The sequence below is a fragment of the Saccostrea echinata genome, unplaced genomic scaffold (genome assembly GCF_033153115.1).
Source record: "Saccostrea echinata isolate AGI-Se365-2 ecotype Australia unplaced genomic scaffold, CSIRO_AGI_Sech_v1 ptg000006l, whole genome shotgun sequence".
NCBI lineage: Eukaryota > Metazoa > Mollusca > Bivalvia > Ostreida > Ostreidae > Saccostrea > Saccostrea echinata.
Genome location: NW_026889755.1, coordinates 14,723,758 through 14,743,043, shown reverse-complemented (window position 1 = coordinate 14,743,043; position 19,286 = coordinate 14,723,758). Strand labels below are relative to the sequence as shown.

At 32.4% G+C, this 19,286-nt stretch overlaps 1 protein-coding gene across 1 annotated transcript in view; it reads right to left on the bottom strand.

Moving 5' to 3' along the window:
- The window catches only part of LOC133180424 (uncharacterized), a 42,761-nt gene that overhangs the window by 1,417 nt on the left and 22,058 nt on the right, over window positions 1-19,286 (bottom strand). The window contains exons 4-13 of the mRNA XM_061314954.1: window positions 17,313-18,839; window positions 15,741-16,067; window positions 15,468-15,532; window positions 13,346-13,600; window positions 6,888-7,109; window positions 6,562-6,592; window positions 5,791-5,924; window positions 3,765-3,840; window positions 2,319-2,383; window positions 434-1,925 (exon numbers count right to left, since the gene is read on the bottom strand). Coding sequence (XP_061170938.1) covers window positions 434-1,925; window positions 2,319-2,383; window positions 3,765-3,840; window positions 5,791-5,924; window positions 6,562-6,592; window positions 6,888-7,109; window positions 13,346-13,600; window positions 15,468-15,532; window positions 15,741-16,067; window positions 17,313-18,839 — 4,194 coding nt within the window. The remainder of the gene's footprint in view (window positions 1-433; window positions 1,926-2,318; window positions 2,384-3,764; window positions 3,841-5,790; window positions 5,925-6,561; window positions 6,593-6,887; window positions 7,110-13,345; window positions 13,601-15,467; window positions 15,533-15,740; window positions 16,068-17,312; window positions 18,840-19,286) is intronic.

Below are 19,286 nucleotides of genomic sequence, written 5' to 3'. Positions count from 1 at the left end.
TTATATTTGCAATGTTTGAAATTTGAAACTACATTTCCTTTTTAATCAAGTAATATATTCATAACATAGAGGTATACATGATCCAATGAAACAAGCTGAGCGCAAAAAGCGGCAAAAGATGGTATATTTATTGACAGAAGATGCAGAGATATGTAGAACCTTTTCGAAACACCATCGATTATTGACTAAAAAGCAAATTTAGCATTTTACTAATTACTTGATGTTTTTCAAAAAAAGGACGTCACTAAAGAGCATATCAGTGTCTTTTTTTCATTTTGAAAAAAAGATGGTATATTCATATTTTTGAAGTGAAGATAAAGGTAGAATACGATATACGGATTTGATATGTTATAAATTTAAAAAGGTTCGAAGTAATTTTTTTTTTTTCAAATCTTATTGGATGTCTTAAGTAGTGTGTATTATGATTACTTACATGTACTTATAGGTGGTATTGCAATGGCATTAACATTTTGGTGATGTCCTTTCTCTAGGAAAACTTTCACTGTTTCAGCAATATCTTCCATACATTTTTCACATGGACTCTCTACTTTTAACTCAGCGTAATTATTCCAGTTTGGTACATTCACGTGTATGATTTTTAGCAGATGAGACAATTTGCCCCCATCTGTGACAAAGGCTTTTCCAAGGTGAAGTACATTATCTTTCTTTGAATCAAAAATTTCAGAACATTGCATTTGAACTGAGGGGCCTGCTTCACTGAGTATGCAATGAGACAAATCAGTCGACATCGGATTCACAATTGCATCTGCTTTAACTTGGAGAATATTGGCATTGAAAACATAAACTTTCACGTCCCTATTTTCAAAAACAATGTCTGTCTTCTTAGGCGATACAAGCTTAGGATTTACATCTGGGATGTCAGCTTTCTCGTGCTTTTTCGTACTCACTGAGGCTAAGCTATGTTCATGGATACCACTGCTTGCTAGACCTATGTTCCGTTTTCTCAACATTTCTATCTGTTCGTCTATTTTTTGCTTTGCGGAAAGAACTTCGTCCGTTTTCTTCCCAGTAATGAATATTTTGTTCTCTTTCATTTGAACGTATACATCTTTATTTTCTCTTGAAAACTGAGATAAAAACATTTTTGCATCACTTCTGACACGGTCTGTAATAGAAATACTCTGAACAGGATACTTTTTCAATTTATCTAATACTAATCTGTATTGATCAACGAAAGACTTAGGACCTTCAACCATTATTTTTCCATCAATTTTTGGAAAATCTTTGCGCAATAACTTCTCAAAAAAGATGATCGAATTGAATTCTCCCTCAGTTAAAGCCAAAGAATCATGTTGTAATCTTCGAAACTCCTCAACGGAACGTTGTAGCAATTCAAGAGATCTCGAAAGTATTATCATAGTTTTTCTTTTTTTATCAAATGAAACTGAAATATTCTCTGATTTATTTTTCTCAAAGTCCTGAAATTCCACCAAGGAAATTTCTGAAATTTCTTCAAATTGTAATTCTGAGAGGGCTTTTTCAAAGGGGTTTACATTTCTTTGTGTTCCACTTATCATGTTTTGACCTGTTATGACTTCAACAATATTCACATTGGAAAAAGGCAGTTCCGTACTTGAAAACAGTTCTCTTAGTGCTTTTTCTTTATGAATGCTACATGGAATTGAATACTTCCTTGATAAGACTGTGTCTAGTGTGGAATCCAGACTATTTGCAGGTTGTTTCCCATTTTGTATAGAAGAGTTTGGTGCTTCATACTCTTGGACTACCAACTCTTTAATAAATCTCTCTCCGTTCTGTACCATAAGCAAGCTTCCTTCTACTGTCCATGTATCAGTGCCAAGATAAGCCCCGGTCTTTCTCTTAAAATCCTCTGATGTAACTCCCCTCCTTTTTAGTATGCTTATTACTTTAGAACTTAGCTTTGCTTTGATATTTGTTATTGCCTGCAATTTTAGAATTTCAATACTAGTATTTCAGTTCCTAGGCATAAAGTAGTTATGAATTCATCATTAATCTATATTTCAGACATTTAGATTTCTCTTATATTTTCGTGGATTTTAAACATAGGGATTTCTCATTATATTTTCCTTGTGATTCTTATTTTTACTTTCATCATTTTTATCTCTCTTGTAGCATGTCTATAGAATTAATAAAATATGATTTTCTTTTAATAACTTATAAATGGCAAATATAAAAGAGATTTCGAGGATTACTGAAAATTCGTTACTAATGATCACGATGCATTTTAATTTTAATTTCAATTTTCAGAATAACACATTTCGAGCAGAGAGATAGATATTCAGTAGATAATAGAGATATATACTCGTATTTCCTACCTGGATAGGCAGTTTCCGCAAAGTGTATTTTTCATTTACAAAGCTTCTAAAGAATTTATCTGCAACTGTCAGTAAGAAAAGAAAGTAAGTCTATATTAAAGTAAGTCTATATTCATTCCTAGTAAACGATAGTATCAAAGAATATAACAACTCCAAACGAATTAAATTTTCAATACAATAGCTATCTAAACTAGCATTTACCATTTGCTGATTTGAATTTAATCAATGCACATTCTTCTTCTAAGAATGGGCATAGTATGTTTTCACAATTCGCATCTTTTAAAACTGGTCCAAGATTTCCCTCCGTTAAAACCATTTTCTCTTTACTTTGCAGTAGAAGACAAAGTTGGTCCTCGTATGAGAAGGCAAATTTATTTCTGCAATTAGAAACACAGTTACAAAATCAAAGAGGAAAAGAAATAAAAAATTGTAACATTTAACTTCCACCAGAAACAAAATATCGGACACAATTTGATGAAAAAATACGAAATTGTAATTTTAATTCTAGTGTTTACAATTTGAAACAATACTATGCCTAATAATTAATACATGTGTTACATGCTGCATTGCTATCCTAAAGTTTTTGATCAAAAACAGTAAAATACTTTCTTTGCTGTACATATGAAATAAATATGATACGTGATCCTAACCTAGAGTCTTGATATTATACTAGTACTACACATCGTTTATAACGGACTACACATATGTATTGATAAATAAAACTTATTTATTTTTTCAAGAAAAGAAAGATTTCAATTATTTTTTAGATAAATAAATAAACGTAAAACTTAATAAACTTGCTCTTCGGTGGAGGAAACCGTTGCAGCTGGCTGAGAAATGGCGTTTTCATCTTAAAGAAGAGAATTATAAAAAATAGTTTTCTCTCTCCTGCGATAAACATTATGGTAAGCATTTAAAAATTTTATATCATCCGTGAAAGAAAACTTTAAATATTTATTGCACTTTAACTGATTGATGACAAGCAAGATTACACTGTGCAACAATTAAACAAATAACGTTCTAAAACGTAAATTAAACAATATTTATTGACTTTTTTTTTTAACAACTTCATATATTAAACCTCATAAGCTGAAAAACTAGAGTTTTCCCAGGAATTTTTTGTCGCCATTGATAGCAAAATTTAACCAAAATATAACCAAATCTACTTATAAAGCTTTCTTCAAATTTCGATTTTACATTGGATTGACATAACACTATAAACTAAGAAAAAAATTACTCAGTAGCTAAAATACTAATATATATGAAAGAAATTCAAAAATAAATGCTTCATAATAAGGTTTAATTTGGAGACTCAAGATAACGCTTCTAGATTGAATTCCTTCATGGGTATTAGTCAAACTGAAAAATTCGCCTTAATATAAAAAAAGTTCTCAAATATTGTTCCACCATTTTCTATTAAAGTGTATTATACCTTTTTTTACTTACTTGTTTTTACAATAGGTTGAACTTGAACACTTTCCTGCTGATGTGTATCTTTCTTTTGTTCTTGAGATAACATTGCCTGAAACAATTAAGGAAAAGACACCACTTCATTCAGCATACTATATACCAAAAGTACTAGTACCATTTTGCAAGAAGAAGTCAGGGGTAAGACTAAACAAAATTGCAAAGATACTAAGAAAATCATAATATCACCGTATCATCAGTTGTATTTTTATAATTATTTTCTACTTTTCCTAACTTTCATAACTGCAAATTAAAACATGATTGTGACGTAAACCTTTTGTTTGTGTGGTCCATTGATAGCTTATTGTTGAGCTAACTCCCCAAACAATCCATTAAGTTACCTGTAAGTGTCCATTCTTTTTGGAAAACTGTCCATTCTTTTAAGAATGGACTTTTTTTTTTTTCAAAAAGAATGGACAGTTAAAACAAACAGAATGAAGAGTTTCAGGTAAACTTTGGAATGTGTTCAAGAGGGAAACAAATACATTAAATACTTTTTAATTTACATGTTAATAACAAAAAGAACTCGTCGATCAAAGTTCATCCAGAACTCAATATCTGCACAGCATCTACTCGATTTTACGCTTTTAAATCCATGAATGATGCTCATTATTTCAATACCCAAAACTTAATTTTCACAAAACTTGAATTCAAATGACACAATTTCACATTTGATTTAAATTTCGGAAAAATCACTCCCTCGAGGAGAATTCATTTTCAGATAGAAGTACGTCAAATATATATATAATCCTCCACCCAGAAAACACTTTGCACCATGAAAACTACACTGCTGCACTTAATATTTCGGTAGAAAATAAATAAAAATGAAACATTTCCAGATTTGATTTGAAAAACATTTCAGGTCGAAGATTGGCTCATGACTAATCCAACACTCAGAACACAATCTGCATCTCACCATTATATTGCTGCAGTTAATATACATGTATCCTCAAAAATAGAATTCAAATAAAACATTTCCAGGTTTGATTTGAATTTGATCATTTGTATTTGTCGTCGAAGTTCATTTTTGGGTCAACATTTGGCTAATATTTTTTTTTACTCTTACTTTTCTGTTTCCAGATCCAAATATCACTAATTTTGTGCATATTTTGTTTTGGTTTATAAGATTTTGATTGTGTCATGTACTCTCTCCATCACAGGAAAAAGTGAATGCCTTTACAACGCAAACTGTAAACTGATTTTGAAGCATAGCATACTTGTATAAATACTAGTATCCCACAAAATCCACCTGTAGCTGTCCATTCTTAAGACAAAGACCTTTTGTTATTTGCATATGGAAACACAATGGCTCTTCAACAAATTGTTTTGCATCCCTAGCTTACCTGTGACTGTCCATTCCGTAAACAATGAACTTGTCATTGTATGTGTGCTACCTGTCATTTTGTACATTTTTTATTTAATTTTCAGAACAAAGGTAATCATGTTTTAAGTAGGAGAAAGGCCGAAAACTGTCCATTCTGTGAGAGAAAGAACTAGGCCGTAGGCCCTCGATTAGTTCTTTCTCTCACAGAATGGACAGTTTTCGGGCCTTTTCCTTTACACAGAAAGGTAAAAATAGCTAAATACTTAAATTAGAGTATTTTTGAAAATCCCTCCATAGAAGTTTTTACATAGTGTACATTTACCGTTTTAAGGAATAATTGTCACTTTTTTAAAGATTTATGATGTGATCAATCAGTTTGCGAGCAAACTGATTTATCATCATCATGAAAGCATAAACCAGACGGTTACCTTTTTACCTGATCCTTGATAGATAAAATGATACTCTTATATACATGTACTAGTATTAATTAGAAATCTAAGTCTGCAAGCCCTGATGTACTAATATAAGCAACACACAGCGAAAAAGCAGTTTTGTAACATGCTGAGTACGTAAAGTGCTTTATGAAGATATAAAACATTCCCTTATCTGAGTTTATCTCGGGCAAAGACATTTGAAAAATAATGTAAATATTGCCGAACAAATCAGCTGTTCGTAGCTTACCAATTCATATTTTTCTTTAACATATTCTCGAAACAGTCCCGCCAGAACATTCATTGCACCCACAACATTGTGTTCCTCACCATACACAGAAAATTTGTATAGTACTGGAATCTCAGGCGTTTCTATGGTGTTCCCTGTAAGACATAATATAGATCGAAAATAGTCTTTAATACCAAAGGAGATCAAATAAGCTCCACTGTGTTAAGCATACAGTAGATTTTTTAAAGTAAATAAATAAGAAATGTCTTTGCATTTATGACCTCAAAATTATATGGGTCTTCTCCAAAACATAGGGAGTTGGGATATAAAACTTTGCTGTAAAAGCTAAAAGTTTTTTTTCAGAGATAAGTTATAAGCTTTTTTTTAATCGCATAATATGACAGATTGATTTGAGCTTAAACAACAGAACCAACTAATCTTTAATAAAGGCCTGTTTCCGAACATATCTTCCTTGTAAACTCACATTTATTTACCAATCAGAAACCACATTATATATATTTTTTTTTATATTTTATATTCTTATTTTATAATAAGAATTTCAAAATAATAAAATTAATATTGCATGTCTATAAACTATCAATGTGACATTTCGGACAACTTCACAGATAAACAGCTAACCGGACAAATTTATTTGTTTTGTTTTTTGTTTGTTTGTTTATTTATTATTTTGTTTGTTTGTTTTATAAGTGTATTGTCTTCTTTCAGATTATTTTTTCTCTTTGGGAAAAATCATTCGCTAAGTAAAATATTGAATATATGCATTACAATTACCATTTTCGTGCTCCAAAATAGTTCGAAACACCTAAAAAGAAAAGACACAATTAGATGATATAAGGATTTAGTTTCTCCGCGTTAAACTAGTAGTCTCTATTGTGCGACTGTATCTCTAAAGTTGTACATATACACTGTAATTAAGAGAAAAGTAACACCTGAACACGGAAAATCAAGTAGATAGGTAACAATAACAATAAATAAAATGTTATTATCATTGCTTTCTGAATACCATATTTTTATATCAGACCAAAATCTACTGGAGAAGGAAACTTAATACATTTGTTTAAATATTGTTGAGTTTTTACACTAAAATATTCACTCACTTTGAAATTGTCTTCATCTTTTTCATGAATAACAAATAAGATTTTTTCTACATGTTTGTGATCGCCTGAAGCTGCATACTCTTCAACTATGTTTTTCACACTAGATGCTACCAGAGCTGCAGGAATTCTTAACTGTCCGGTTCCAATGGCAGGGAATGCCAAAGTTTTTAATTTTCTCTCGTCTGCTCGAGATATGCACTTCTTCACAAATTGTCGGAGAACCTAAAAGAATATTAAACATTACTCCTTTTTTCATAAATTTGGCCCCTAGAGTCTTTTTTAAAATAATTTGGTAGATTCGAAGATTTCTTAATCTCTGTAGGCCAAGTCCTAAGATTCCGTACTTGATTTTCCATATATTCAACAAGACATTTCCGTATTTCAATCTTAAGAATCAAATATGGAGATGACGAACAGTAATCAAGCTCAAATGTCCATAGAAAAAATAAAAATTAGGAGCAGAGTAAACACGAACCTCTAAAAACATCAGAGGTGGGATCAGGTGCCATGGAAGAGTAAGCATCCCCTGCCGACCAGTCACACCCGCCGTGTGCTCCTTGTCATGATCGGTTAATGTGTAATTCAATGTATAAATAATGGCCTAACAATTAGTATGAAAAACGTTAGTCAGTATTCGACTTAATGATAGACTGTATTTGCTGACAAGCACATTGTATCGACCATAAAACTTGCAAAATGATGACGTATAACGAGACTGTTGAAATTCTTGTTTCATCAACTTGTTTGTCAAAGCTTGCCTCGTTTTAGAAATTGTTCGTACGTAGACCATGCTCTTGCATATCGAATCAAATGGGAGACATAAACCCCATATGCAGGTGATAAGGGTATATTGCTAATTAAGTAAGAGATGTTGTAGAAAAGTTAAAGTCATCAATTTTATCATAAAGTCTTGTTGTTAGATTACAATTAACTTCTTTTCTAGTAAAATATCCAAATATGAAACAGGATGTGCTAGACTCTGTGGTATATCTTTTTATTTCAAGTTCACTGGATTATATCGAGTCAACATATGAATGAAAGTAACTATTGTTAAATGATAATACGTCGTCGATATATCTAAATGTCGAGTTGAAGACCACAGCAAGTGTTTTTCTTCTTCTCATGAACAAGTTTTTGAATAAAGTCTGCTTCATATGAATACAAAAATAGGTCTGCCAATAACAGGGCGCAATTGGTACCCATGGGAATTCCGACAAATTGTTGGAAGACCTAATCTCCGAAAACTACTTAGATATTGTCAATCAGAAACTTAAAAATCTTTTTAATATCAACTTCAAAGTGCTTAAGTGTACAATCAGAGTATTTTTAACAAAATAATTGTGTAAATGACCAGTAACATTAAGTAAATTTATGAGTTCCATCTTTATTGAAAAAAGCAGCTGTCTATGATGTTAATAAAGTGCCCCGCCACAGCATGATACGCCCGTCAAATATTGTTCAATTATCACAAACAGTTTATAGTACAAGAAAATCATGTCAACCTTGATACAAAGATTTCAATGATTTTTTCCATTCCTTATAATGATCTCCTGTGGTGTATCTTTCTCAATGGTCGTATTAGAGCTTAACAAATGCAAATCTGCAGCTTCGTTTATGGTATATTTTATGATTGATTTACAAAGCTACAGCTTAATAAAAATCAAAACAAATCATTTTATTCTTTAGACTATAAAATTGTCATCTTAGTGAGACATGACACTCTGCAATTTATTGTAAAGATATAAACATTAAAATAAAATTTTAAAAATAAATATTATACAATATCAAATTAGTTTTAATTAAATAGTTCAATATCAAATAAGTTTTAATTACTTTCCACCAAATTTATTTTGAAAGTTAGGCTACCAAACATGCAAGAACTACCGGTATTTAATCCAACATAAGCAATTAAGAGGCTGATTCCTTTGCCCAGTTCCCAAGAGATATTATACAATTATGGACTCTTTCGGTGGTGAATATGGTTTGTTATTCACCAGAAAAATATCAATATTGACCTCGGCGAAGCCTCGGTCAATATTGATATTTTTCTGGTGAATAACAAACCATATTCACCACCGAAAGAGTCCATAATTGTTTTATTATATAGTCAGGATTTGAATGAATAAGACATAGAAGGCCTAGGTTGCATGACGACTCCATTTTCATTAACGAACTTCTGTCGTAGAAAAATTTTAAAAAAAAATGTTCCGATTATAACTTATAACTTCCGTGTTTTCCTTTTGTTGTGTGTAAAACATCGAAATGATTGGAAAATAACCCTACGAGAAATTTGCCTAAAAGTTTTCCTGCTCAGATATACAGCATATACAGCTGGCTCCGGCCGTTGCAACCATTGTTTTCAACGTTGTTTTAGGTATTGATTGTGACGTCACAATGCCGCTGCATGCGCACTCACCCTCCGGTGAATACGGCTTCAAAACCAGTGAATATGTAGTATTATGAACTGTTTGCGTTTGTATGGATTATAAAGGGACTATTTAAAGACTATATAATAAAGATAATACCTGCTTGATCAGAGATGCTCTACCAGTTATATCCTTACACTAAACTTATTAATTTATCTCTAATTTGACATGCAATTTTCTGTTATCAAAATTGACCAGTGCTTGATACATTGTAAATAGACAAATTGGAGAATTAAGTGGAACTTCTTTTATAGTATTACAATTTGTCATAGATTGCTATAAAGTATATAATGAAAAAAAATGTATATTTTCTTGATTTAACTTTTTTTTTTAAATAAGGATACTGCAATACTCTTACATCTTTTAGGATTGTGTAATTTAAAAGTTAAAAGACATAGTTTTTTTTTAATTTCACTTAAATTAAAGGTCACAGTGACCTTTAAGTAAGGTGCGACACATCTTCTACCTAAGATGCATTAATTGGCAAAATTTGCTGATTCTAGGTCTAATAGTTTTCTAGTTATGAGCCGGACAGGATTTTTCCATATTTGGCCATAGCATCTAAATAGTCAAAGCGACCTACTTCTAATGCGCGACACACCTTCTACCCAAGATGTATATCAGTTGACAAAGTTTGATAATTCTAGGCCTAATAGTATTAAAGTTATGAGCCGGACACGAAAAAACTAACAGACGGACGGACATGAACGCCATAACATAATACGTCCCGTCTTAAGGAGGGATTCTTAGCAGACCTTTTTTTGTATTCATATGAAGCAGAATTTGTCCAAAATCTTGTACGTGAAAAGAAGAAAACACTTGCTGTGGCCTTCAACTCGACATTTAGATATATCGACGACGTATTGTCAATTAACAATGGCTATTTCCATTCTTATGTCGAAACGATATATCCTTGTGAGCTTGAGATAAAAGATACCACAGAGTCTGACACATCTGTTTCATATTTGGATATTTTACTTGAAAAAGACGTTAATGGTAATCTAACAACCAAGCTTTATGATAAACGTAATGACTTTAACTTTTCAATCGTCAACTTCCCTTACTTATGCAGCAATATACCTTCATCACCTGCATACAGGGTACATATCTCTCAGTTGATTCGATACGCAAGAGCATGCTCTACGTATCTACAATTTCTAAAACGAGGTATTTTATTGACAAACAAGTTGATGAAACAAGAATATCAGCTGTCTCGTTTAAAGTCATCATTTCGTAAGTTCTATGGTCGATACAATGACCTTGTCAGTAAATACAATTTATCATTGAGTCAAATGCTGACTGACGTTTTTCATACAAATTGTTAGGCCATTATTTACACACTGAATTGTCGACGGATTTTTCCGTTATATCCCGATCATGACATGGAGCACACGGCGGGTGTGACCGGTCGGCAGGGGATGCTCACTCCTCCATGGCACCTGATCCCACCTCTGATGTTTGGAGGTCTGTGTTTGGTCTGCTCCTGTTTTGTATTGTTTGAAGAACTTTTGAGCCTGAATGCTGTTCGTTGTCTTCATATATTTCATTCTTCTCATATTTCTTGTATTTAAAAATTAATGAAATTTTCATAGATTCAAGAAGACATTATCACTAAGTGATGGTATCATTTAGCTTGAATTTGACCGTTTTATTTTAGAAGCAAGGTCAAGTCAAGGTCATTATCTTTTTCCTTGACATTTAGAGTAAAAAATTACTGTTGCTAATCATGTGATGCCTAGTTCTATTTTAAAAGATAAAATGTTTTTCTTTTTACACAAAAAGATGTTACCATATCGGGTCTATCAGATGATTCTACCAAATTAATTGACATAATTTAACTAAAAGGGATATTGGCTAATCCGAATTTCCTCTGTTTTTCTTAATTTTTCAGGATATATTAGTTATTTTTATATACTTTTTATATTTAAATATTTTTTATTTTCACATATGGTAAAGTAGTCGTAGAATATACAAAATGATATGAAAACAGAAAGCTTTGACCGTTTAGTAAGAGAGAAAAACACTTTTTACTGATTTTTTGCTCAAATCTGTTTTTAGATCTGAAGCTTTCAAAAGCTAACAAAATTGTAGTTTATTTAGAAAATCATTATTATTTGCTATAGTTTAAAACTTAAGGGCATTTTTATTAATTTTAGCTAATTTCAAAATTTCTTTAAGTCTTTGATTGTTTAAAAAATTTAACTGAATGTATTGTTCTGTAAGTGATTTTAATAGGCAGAAAAGGAGATATTTTCATATGTCGCAGTTGCGCCAATAGTATAGTCCCTGCTGGATTTCAAACTCAGTTTACCATCTCTATCTAAAATTGTACAATTATGATGAGTAAAGAAAAATATGATCTTTTAAGTACATTACGGCTAAGTATAAAAGGCATACAAGCAAATATACTTGGATTATTTCGTCTAGTCAGAAACCAGAGAAGAATCCCTCCTTAAGACGGGCGTATAAAAACGAAAAGGAAGATGACTTGTAAATGGAAACTGTTTATTTTATTATTAAGTAAATAGATGAGTAATGAAGTTAATAAAGGTTATGCTTCTTTTCTTAATTTATCGTGGGGAATGGTTGTATAAAGTGTTGAAAAAACGTAGTATGTTTTGATGTTTTTGATTTTGGTAAAATTTTGTGATTTCAAATTTTCTGAAAGTTCCTTGGATTTTTTTAGCATCCACATCTGACTTACACCACTTCTCGAATATATTGTTGTACATTACTTCTGAAGTTTCTCCTTCACTGGTGTTAATATTTTAGTGCGGAGTAAAGAAAGAGGCTTGATAGAACATTTACTGGAACGCTATGTTTCTTTGTTTGTAGTGTAGGGATCCAGTATAGGTATGGTAATTCAAATTCATTTTGATTGTTGGGAATATTAGAATATTTAAAACTGATGTATGATTTTGAAGAATTTTAAAAAATCTTAAATTGTTTCAAATCCTTTTCGTGATAGAGCTGCTATATTATGTTCTTAAAGTATACAGAATGAACCAGTTTCATTCATCGATCATAACAACTCATTTGTGAATAGAAGCTATCATCGAATAAAGCTATTTTGCTCAACCTTCAGTGAATATTAGTATACCTTCACAATTATTTTAATATCATCAGAACCTCACCAAATTAGCAATTGAAACAAAGCTTTACCTAGAATTCTGGACAAATATTTCATGAGTTTAGGCAGAGATTACGTCGTTGATAATCTTAACTCTTAAAGTTTGTCTGATAGATGCACAGTGTTAAAAATGTAGTTGTGTAATTCATTTTAGATATGTGATGGACTGACCCACCCCTGATCGAGGCTCGAGTTGAACCATGATACATAAATCTTTTGTAAATGGATATGGTATAATATTTGCATCCACTAAATATTATCTCTTTTCATCATATGAAAACCACGATCGTTTATAAATACTTTAACATCGCTAAGCAAGCCAGCTATATAGATTTCTTGAGCAGTGACTCGTCCATCAAAGAAACATACAAAGATGTACATATCAATAATACAATCTGTGACATACTCAATCCTAATTTAAATAGTTATTTATAAAGACATAAATTTAAACAATAAAATGCCTTTCTTTGTTTGTAATTATGGGAATTGGTGTTGCAGTTATTGCAGAAAAAAAATTACTTATCGGTAACTCACTTATGCGGGTCATATTTTTTTAACAGCTGCAACATCAATTCACATGCTTACAAAGAAATGAATACATTTTATTGTTTAAGTACCATCATGTATATTGTTTCTCTTCTGAGTATCCAGGAGAAGAATTAATATTAAATATTTGTTAAACAATTGGCCCTCAAGGGTCTTAACCAAGAGGACATGTATTTCAGAATTTTATAAGAGAATCGCCATTAACGATTGATTGATTACAATAAAATTCTGAGAGGCCATTTTGGCTATATCTATCTGATTAGTGAGAAAAAATACGAGTTGTTTTTATTTGAAATATGAAATAATTTTTAAAGGATAAATCATCAAAATTTTATTTATTTCAATGTTTTACTTACGTTTAATGATTTTTCTTGATCATCCTTCCACTTATAAAGGGCCCCGTGAAAGATTCTCTCACAATTCAATCTGTATCCGAAGGTCTCAGCAACATCCCCATAATTGACCCTAATTGTTTGACCAGTTTTGCGGTCGGCTGGAACTTGAGCTATCTCTGATTTCAGTCCATCGCCTGCAGCTTTTAGTATGGACGCTGAAACTGCTCCACTTGTCATATCTAAGCTTAATGACGTTGTATTTACAATCACATCCACCTAAAAGCATCAATGCATCGTTTACAATACATAATAATGCATCGTTTACAATACATAAAATAATTCGAAGCTGTTGTGATGGGGGGGGGGGCTGAACTATGCAATGCTGCCTATAAACAACATGGAAGAAATGAGATGAAATGAAAGATATCTTTTTACTGACAAAAATTTTCATTTTTTTTTAATTCTCCTCCCCCCTCCCACCACCACTATGCACCTTTTCAGTACTTGACGTTTATGTAGAATATTCTTTAAGCACCCCCATTTCGAAAATCCTGCATCTGTTCATTGCATTTGTCAATGCTACCTCAAACACTTCAACTTTACTTTACGTATTATATTTACAAATGCATGCAGTTCACTATTTCTTGTGCCCCGTGTCAAGGATTACAATCCCCTTGGCACGTAAAAGATCGTTTTTCTGGATTTCGAAAAAGAGTAGGCTCACTGGGGGCCGCCAGAGAAACCAAAACCTTTCAACACCGATTATAACAAGAGGCCCATGGGCCATATCGCTCACCTGAGCACTGTGGCTAGAAAAAAAGCAAAACTCAGTTCAGTATTGAAAAGCTTACATGCATAAGTGGTCCCGACTTACACTTAAAAAAAAAAAGGGGGGGTGTTGAGGGGTTTGATTTGAACAAAATTGAATCTACACTAACTAAGGATGCTTACATATTTCTTTGACTAACTGTGGCTTCTTTTCTTACAAGTTTAAACTTTCATTGTTGCCCCACCCTACCCCCGGGGGTCATGATTTGAACAAACTTGAATCTACACTATCTGAGGATGCTTCCATATAAATATGACCAATCATGGCTTTGCTGTTCTTGAGAAGAAGATTTTTAAAGATTTTTCCTATATACATGTACTCCTATGTAAAACTTTGATCATCCATTGTAGCCCCAACCAACCCCTGGGGGTCATGAATTGAACAAACTTGAATCTACACTAACTGAGGATGCTTTCAAATAAATATGACCAATCTTGGCTTTGCTGTTCTTGAGAAGAAGATTTTTGAAGATTTTTCCTATATACTCCTTTGTTAAACTGTGATCGTCCATTGTGGCCCCACCATCCCCCGGGGGTCATGATTTGAACAAATTTGAATCTACATCACCTGAGGATGCTTTCACATAAATATGACCAATCATGGCTTTGCTGTTCTTGAGAAGAAGATTTTTAAAGATTTTTCCTATACACTTCTATGTAAAACTATGATCGTCCATTGTAGCCCCACCCTACCCCCAGGGGTCATGATTTGAACAAACTTGAATCTACACTACCTGACCATGATTCCACATGAGTTTCATCTTTCCTGGCCCATTGCTTCTTGAGAAGATGATTTTTAAAAGATGCCATTAATTTTTCACTATTTTGTAATTATGTCCCCTTGGAAGAGGGCGTGGTCCTTCATTTGAACAAATTTGAATTCCCTTCACCCAAGAATACTCTGTGCAAAGTTTGGTTGAAATTGGCCCTGTGGTTCTGGAGAAGAAGATGAAATTGTGAAAAGCTAACGACAACGACAACGCCGACAGGCAACGGACAAATTTTGATCAGAAAAGCTCACTTGAGCCTTCGGCTCAGGTGAGCTAAAAACTAAATTATCCGCCGAAATATGGCTGAAATATTACAGACTCGTCGATAAACAATCAATCAAGCAATCATTTCCTTTTCCTTTCTATATTTGTTTTTTTTTTCTAATTCTACTTTTTTAGTTATCTACCTTTAATGGGAAATATACTCAATGTAGCTTTTTTTTTTAAGAACACATTTATTTCCTATTACAGTGGTATAAGATTCTTTTTCTGCATATGAATAGTATTGCCTTACTTGATTGTCTGGTTCGTGTGATATAAAATACCTTTTCTTGTAGTTCTGTTATCCTTCCCTTGATGACTTTTAACTCAATTTTAGAACTTTTCATATCTGGAAAATAGGAATATATCATTATCAAGTTACTATGTTTCACAATGATCATTTTATCTTCTGAAATAATTCTAAGCAAGCAAAGTTCACACTGTTCACTTAACATGTGTAACTCACTATTTAACAAAAATAAATTAATTTGACATTAAAAACTTTTAAAAATTCAAAATTAATCAGCATTCAGAAAGTAACTTGGCAATTTTAATACTTCGCCCAGTCTTGGTGAGTTCTGCTTCCTTTAGGCAGTTAACGGCAGTTTGAAACGTAATTTCATCAGGGTGACTGATCCAAATTATGAGGCCTTCTGGGGGTTTTGGGACACAGTCAATAATACTTTCAACAAAAGTTTCAACTGGCCAAAATGACACATTTTGCAAGTCAAAAGCTACATATTTTTTGTTCTGCTTTTTAACCTCGGTAAATAACAGTTGCAAAACTTCTTTAATTTGATTTTTCTCTCTTGTCCCCCCTCCACGCCATAATGGAAATTTCAATTGTGCAGTTTTCTCGTCGTTAAGCCATTCAACAACCACATCTGAAAATATATAATATCAAAAAGATTATATATGCAATTAGATTGAAAAAAGTGGAGCATAAGCAGTGACTTAACCTGAACACGAGTTTCACACGGCGGGTGTGACCGGTCGACAGGGGACGCTTACTCCTTCATGGCAACTGATCCCACCTCTGATGTTTTTAGATGTCCGCGTTTGCCTTGCTCCCAATTTGTATTGTTTCAATGGACGTTTGGGATTTATAATTGTTTGTTATCTCCATATTTCATTTCAGAGCATATGCCCAATCTTCCCAACTTTAATGTTGAGAAACATGAAATTTATTATTTGAGAATAATTGACACTAATAATTTGTCCACTTATGATACATTTATTAAGAACTTCAAAGTTGTAATGCATCTTATTAATCCTAGTTAGAACCCTTCGCCAACAAGAACATACATTTTACAATTTTCTTGCAGAGTTACAGTTCATAATCTTCATGCATTACATAATGTCTGACAATTCTTCGTGCAAAGACAATTTTCAACGGCATAATATATTCTCAATATAAAACCATGGCCCTGCAAACATATTATTATTTTGTAGATTGTATTTCTTTATATTATCTTTCATGTAAATTAGTTGAATCTGATTCGTCGAGAAACATTTGTTAAAAACATCCGCTGAACAATGAAGCCACGCCCTCCAGCATAACAACAGTCGACATTGCTTGACGACAGGTGATATTCAAAAAACAATATTGGCTGCGCAGAATTTATGCGCGCAAGGTTCATTGTAATATGTATTTGTATAAAACAAATTCTGTATTCGATTGCCTGCGAATCGGTTGACAATGGTTCTCTTGGGGTGAAAATTTTCAATGTTACACTCAACTTCATGCAGTATTTATATAATGTGATTGTCAGATGATTTTCTACCAAATCAAATTAAAATTACACGATAGCTACATAACAAACATCAAAAATATTCAAAAGATAACGGACGGCAAACGACAATCGAAAAAGCCAAAAAGCAACAATTTTGCAATTGACTTACCAAATGTGTAAATTTTGCAAAGCTCGCTGAAATAGTGTACATTTATCTAAAAGCAATAATTCCAAAGAATATTAAGCGAACTTTTCTTTTAAGAATTTTGCAAATGTTCCCATTCTTTGTGTCTTTATTCTATAAATTACGAGTTTTTTTAATTAAATTAATTTAGTGGGTGATTTAGTCTTAAGTAAATCTGATAATCTTTAAACTGCTTCATGTATGTTCATTACCTTTTTCGTCAGACTCTACAGGCTTAACGTTGACATCAGTATAGAGACAGTCTGTTCCAGAATCTCCTTTGTATACGACAATTCCTGTATTTCCTTTTATCCACAATATTGAAGTTTTAAATGGACTGTATTGAAAGCAGCATCGGATTTCCCTTAGAAAATCTGTGACCTTAGAAGGTAAAGCTGCAAAGGGGAGCAATATTTTCTGTTCTTTCATATAAATTGAATTGAGTAACTGTTTCATCTCCGTCAAACCTGAAGAAAGACCTGCAATTTCAACTTCATTATTTTCTGAAACAAAATTTATACCAATGTCAATTTTCTTGGCTTCCGTTTTCAAAAAATTAAGATAGCATTTTTGAAGCCAAATAAAATGTTTTCGTTTTAGTGGTATCTTTTCCTTTCTTGGTATTCCTAATTCGACTTCATTTACAAGTATCTTTAAACTTTCCTCATCTACAAGGTCGGAAGTGAGGACAAAATTTGCAACGAGGCCTGGGTCTTTCTTTGGGCTAATTTGCAAATTAAATTTGCCCCCAAAACTCTGTTCAAGTTTCTCGGCATACGCTTTCCATCTTTGTATATTTTCCTCTGTACATGCTGAAGAGGTAATTGAAATCTTTTTTATTTTGATAGATTCTAAGATAACTTTCAATATCCCTTCCACATCGGGTCTAGTTTTTCCATATATGAAAATTAATTCATTGTTCAAAGGTTCGGTACGTTTAGTAACTGCCCATGTACCAGCATACTTCGTTATTCTACCATCAATAAAGGCTTGCACATTTACTCTGTTAAAAAAAAACTCAAAACCGTTAAACTGTTTGCACCTTTCATATTGAACATCCTTCATCCAGGCATTGGTTTTCAAAAATTCTGTTGCACCCGCACAGTCATTTTCATTTCCAATCATCTTGACATTCTCACCACTTTGATAAACTTTCAGGTATGGGTAATTTTCTCTTGTCTGTTCTATTCCATTAAACGCTGCCATTACACGACATTGCAGTGAAGAGATGTCTATTACCTTATATGCAATGTTTTCATTCTTTTCGGGTCTTTGTATAATGGTGTTTTTTAAATATGCTTGCGAGGCTAAAATAATATCAATAATTTGTTCTCCTCTTCCAAGAAGGAAAATGCCGCAAACATCCTTCATCTCGAATAATGAAATAAAATGATCTTCATTTGTTTTTTGTATCTGTTTTGAAAGGTTTTGGATTGCATTCACTTCTCCACTAACAGATAGCAATTCTAAATCCCTGAAACACATTTTTGTTAGTTGGAAACATCTTTCTACCCAGGATTCGAAATTTTTCTCCTGACATCTTGAGAAATATTCAATTGCACAACAGGAATTGGCTATTTTTAGTCTAATTTCTGTCTGAATATCTTCTAACGTCTTTTTAAGAATATCTTTAGCTTCCTTTGCTGTCATGAGGAAAGTCCACTTTTTGAATTGATACATTGTGTTTTTTAATTCTTTTTCACATTCTTTTTCTCCGGATCTGAAGACACAAACAACTCCTAAAAATCAAAATATTAATTGATTATTATCCTATTATTACTAGAGTTTCATTTGTTTCAAATATAACGAAGTATTAGGCACGATTTTTTTCTCAACATACTCGGGACCCTACATATACACCCTTCCGTATCAATGATATTTTTAAAGTTTAATTTTAGTCAACAATTTGTCTGTTAGGAGTTCCGGCTTCCAGGGTCATGCTTTTAAATGAGCTCATACCTGATCTCAGTTGCACTTTTCCACAATATTTCCTTTTGTGAAAGTGAGACAGAGACCCAAACGTAAGCTTGACTAAGTTATATGGCACTTGAGCCAGAGGTAAAAATTTTAAATGCAGCCACATTTTATGGCATGATTCCTTTTCCCTAACTTTAAATTATTATTTTTTTTAACAAGTTCATTTTTCATTAATAATTATGACCAAATATAACCTAAAAATCCGACTT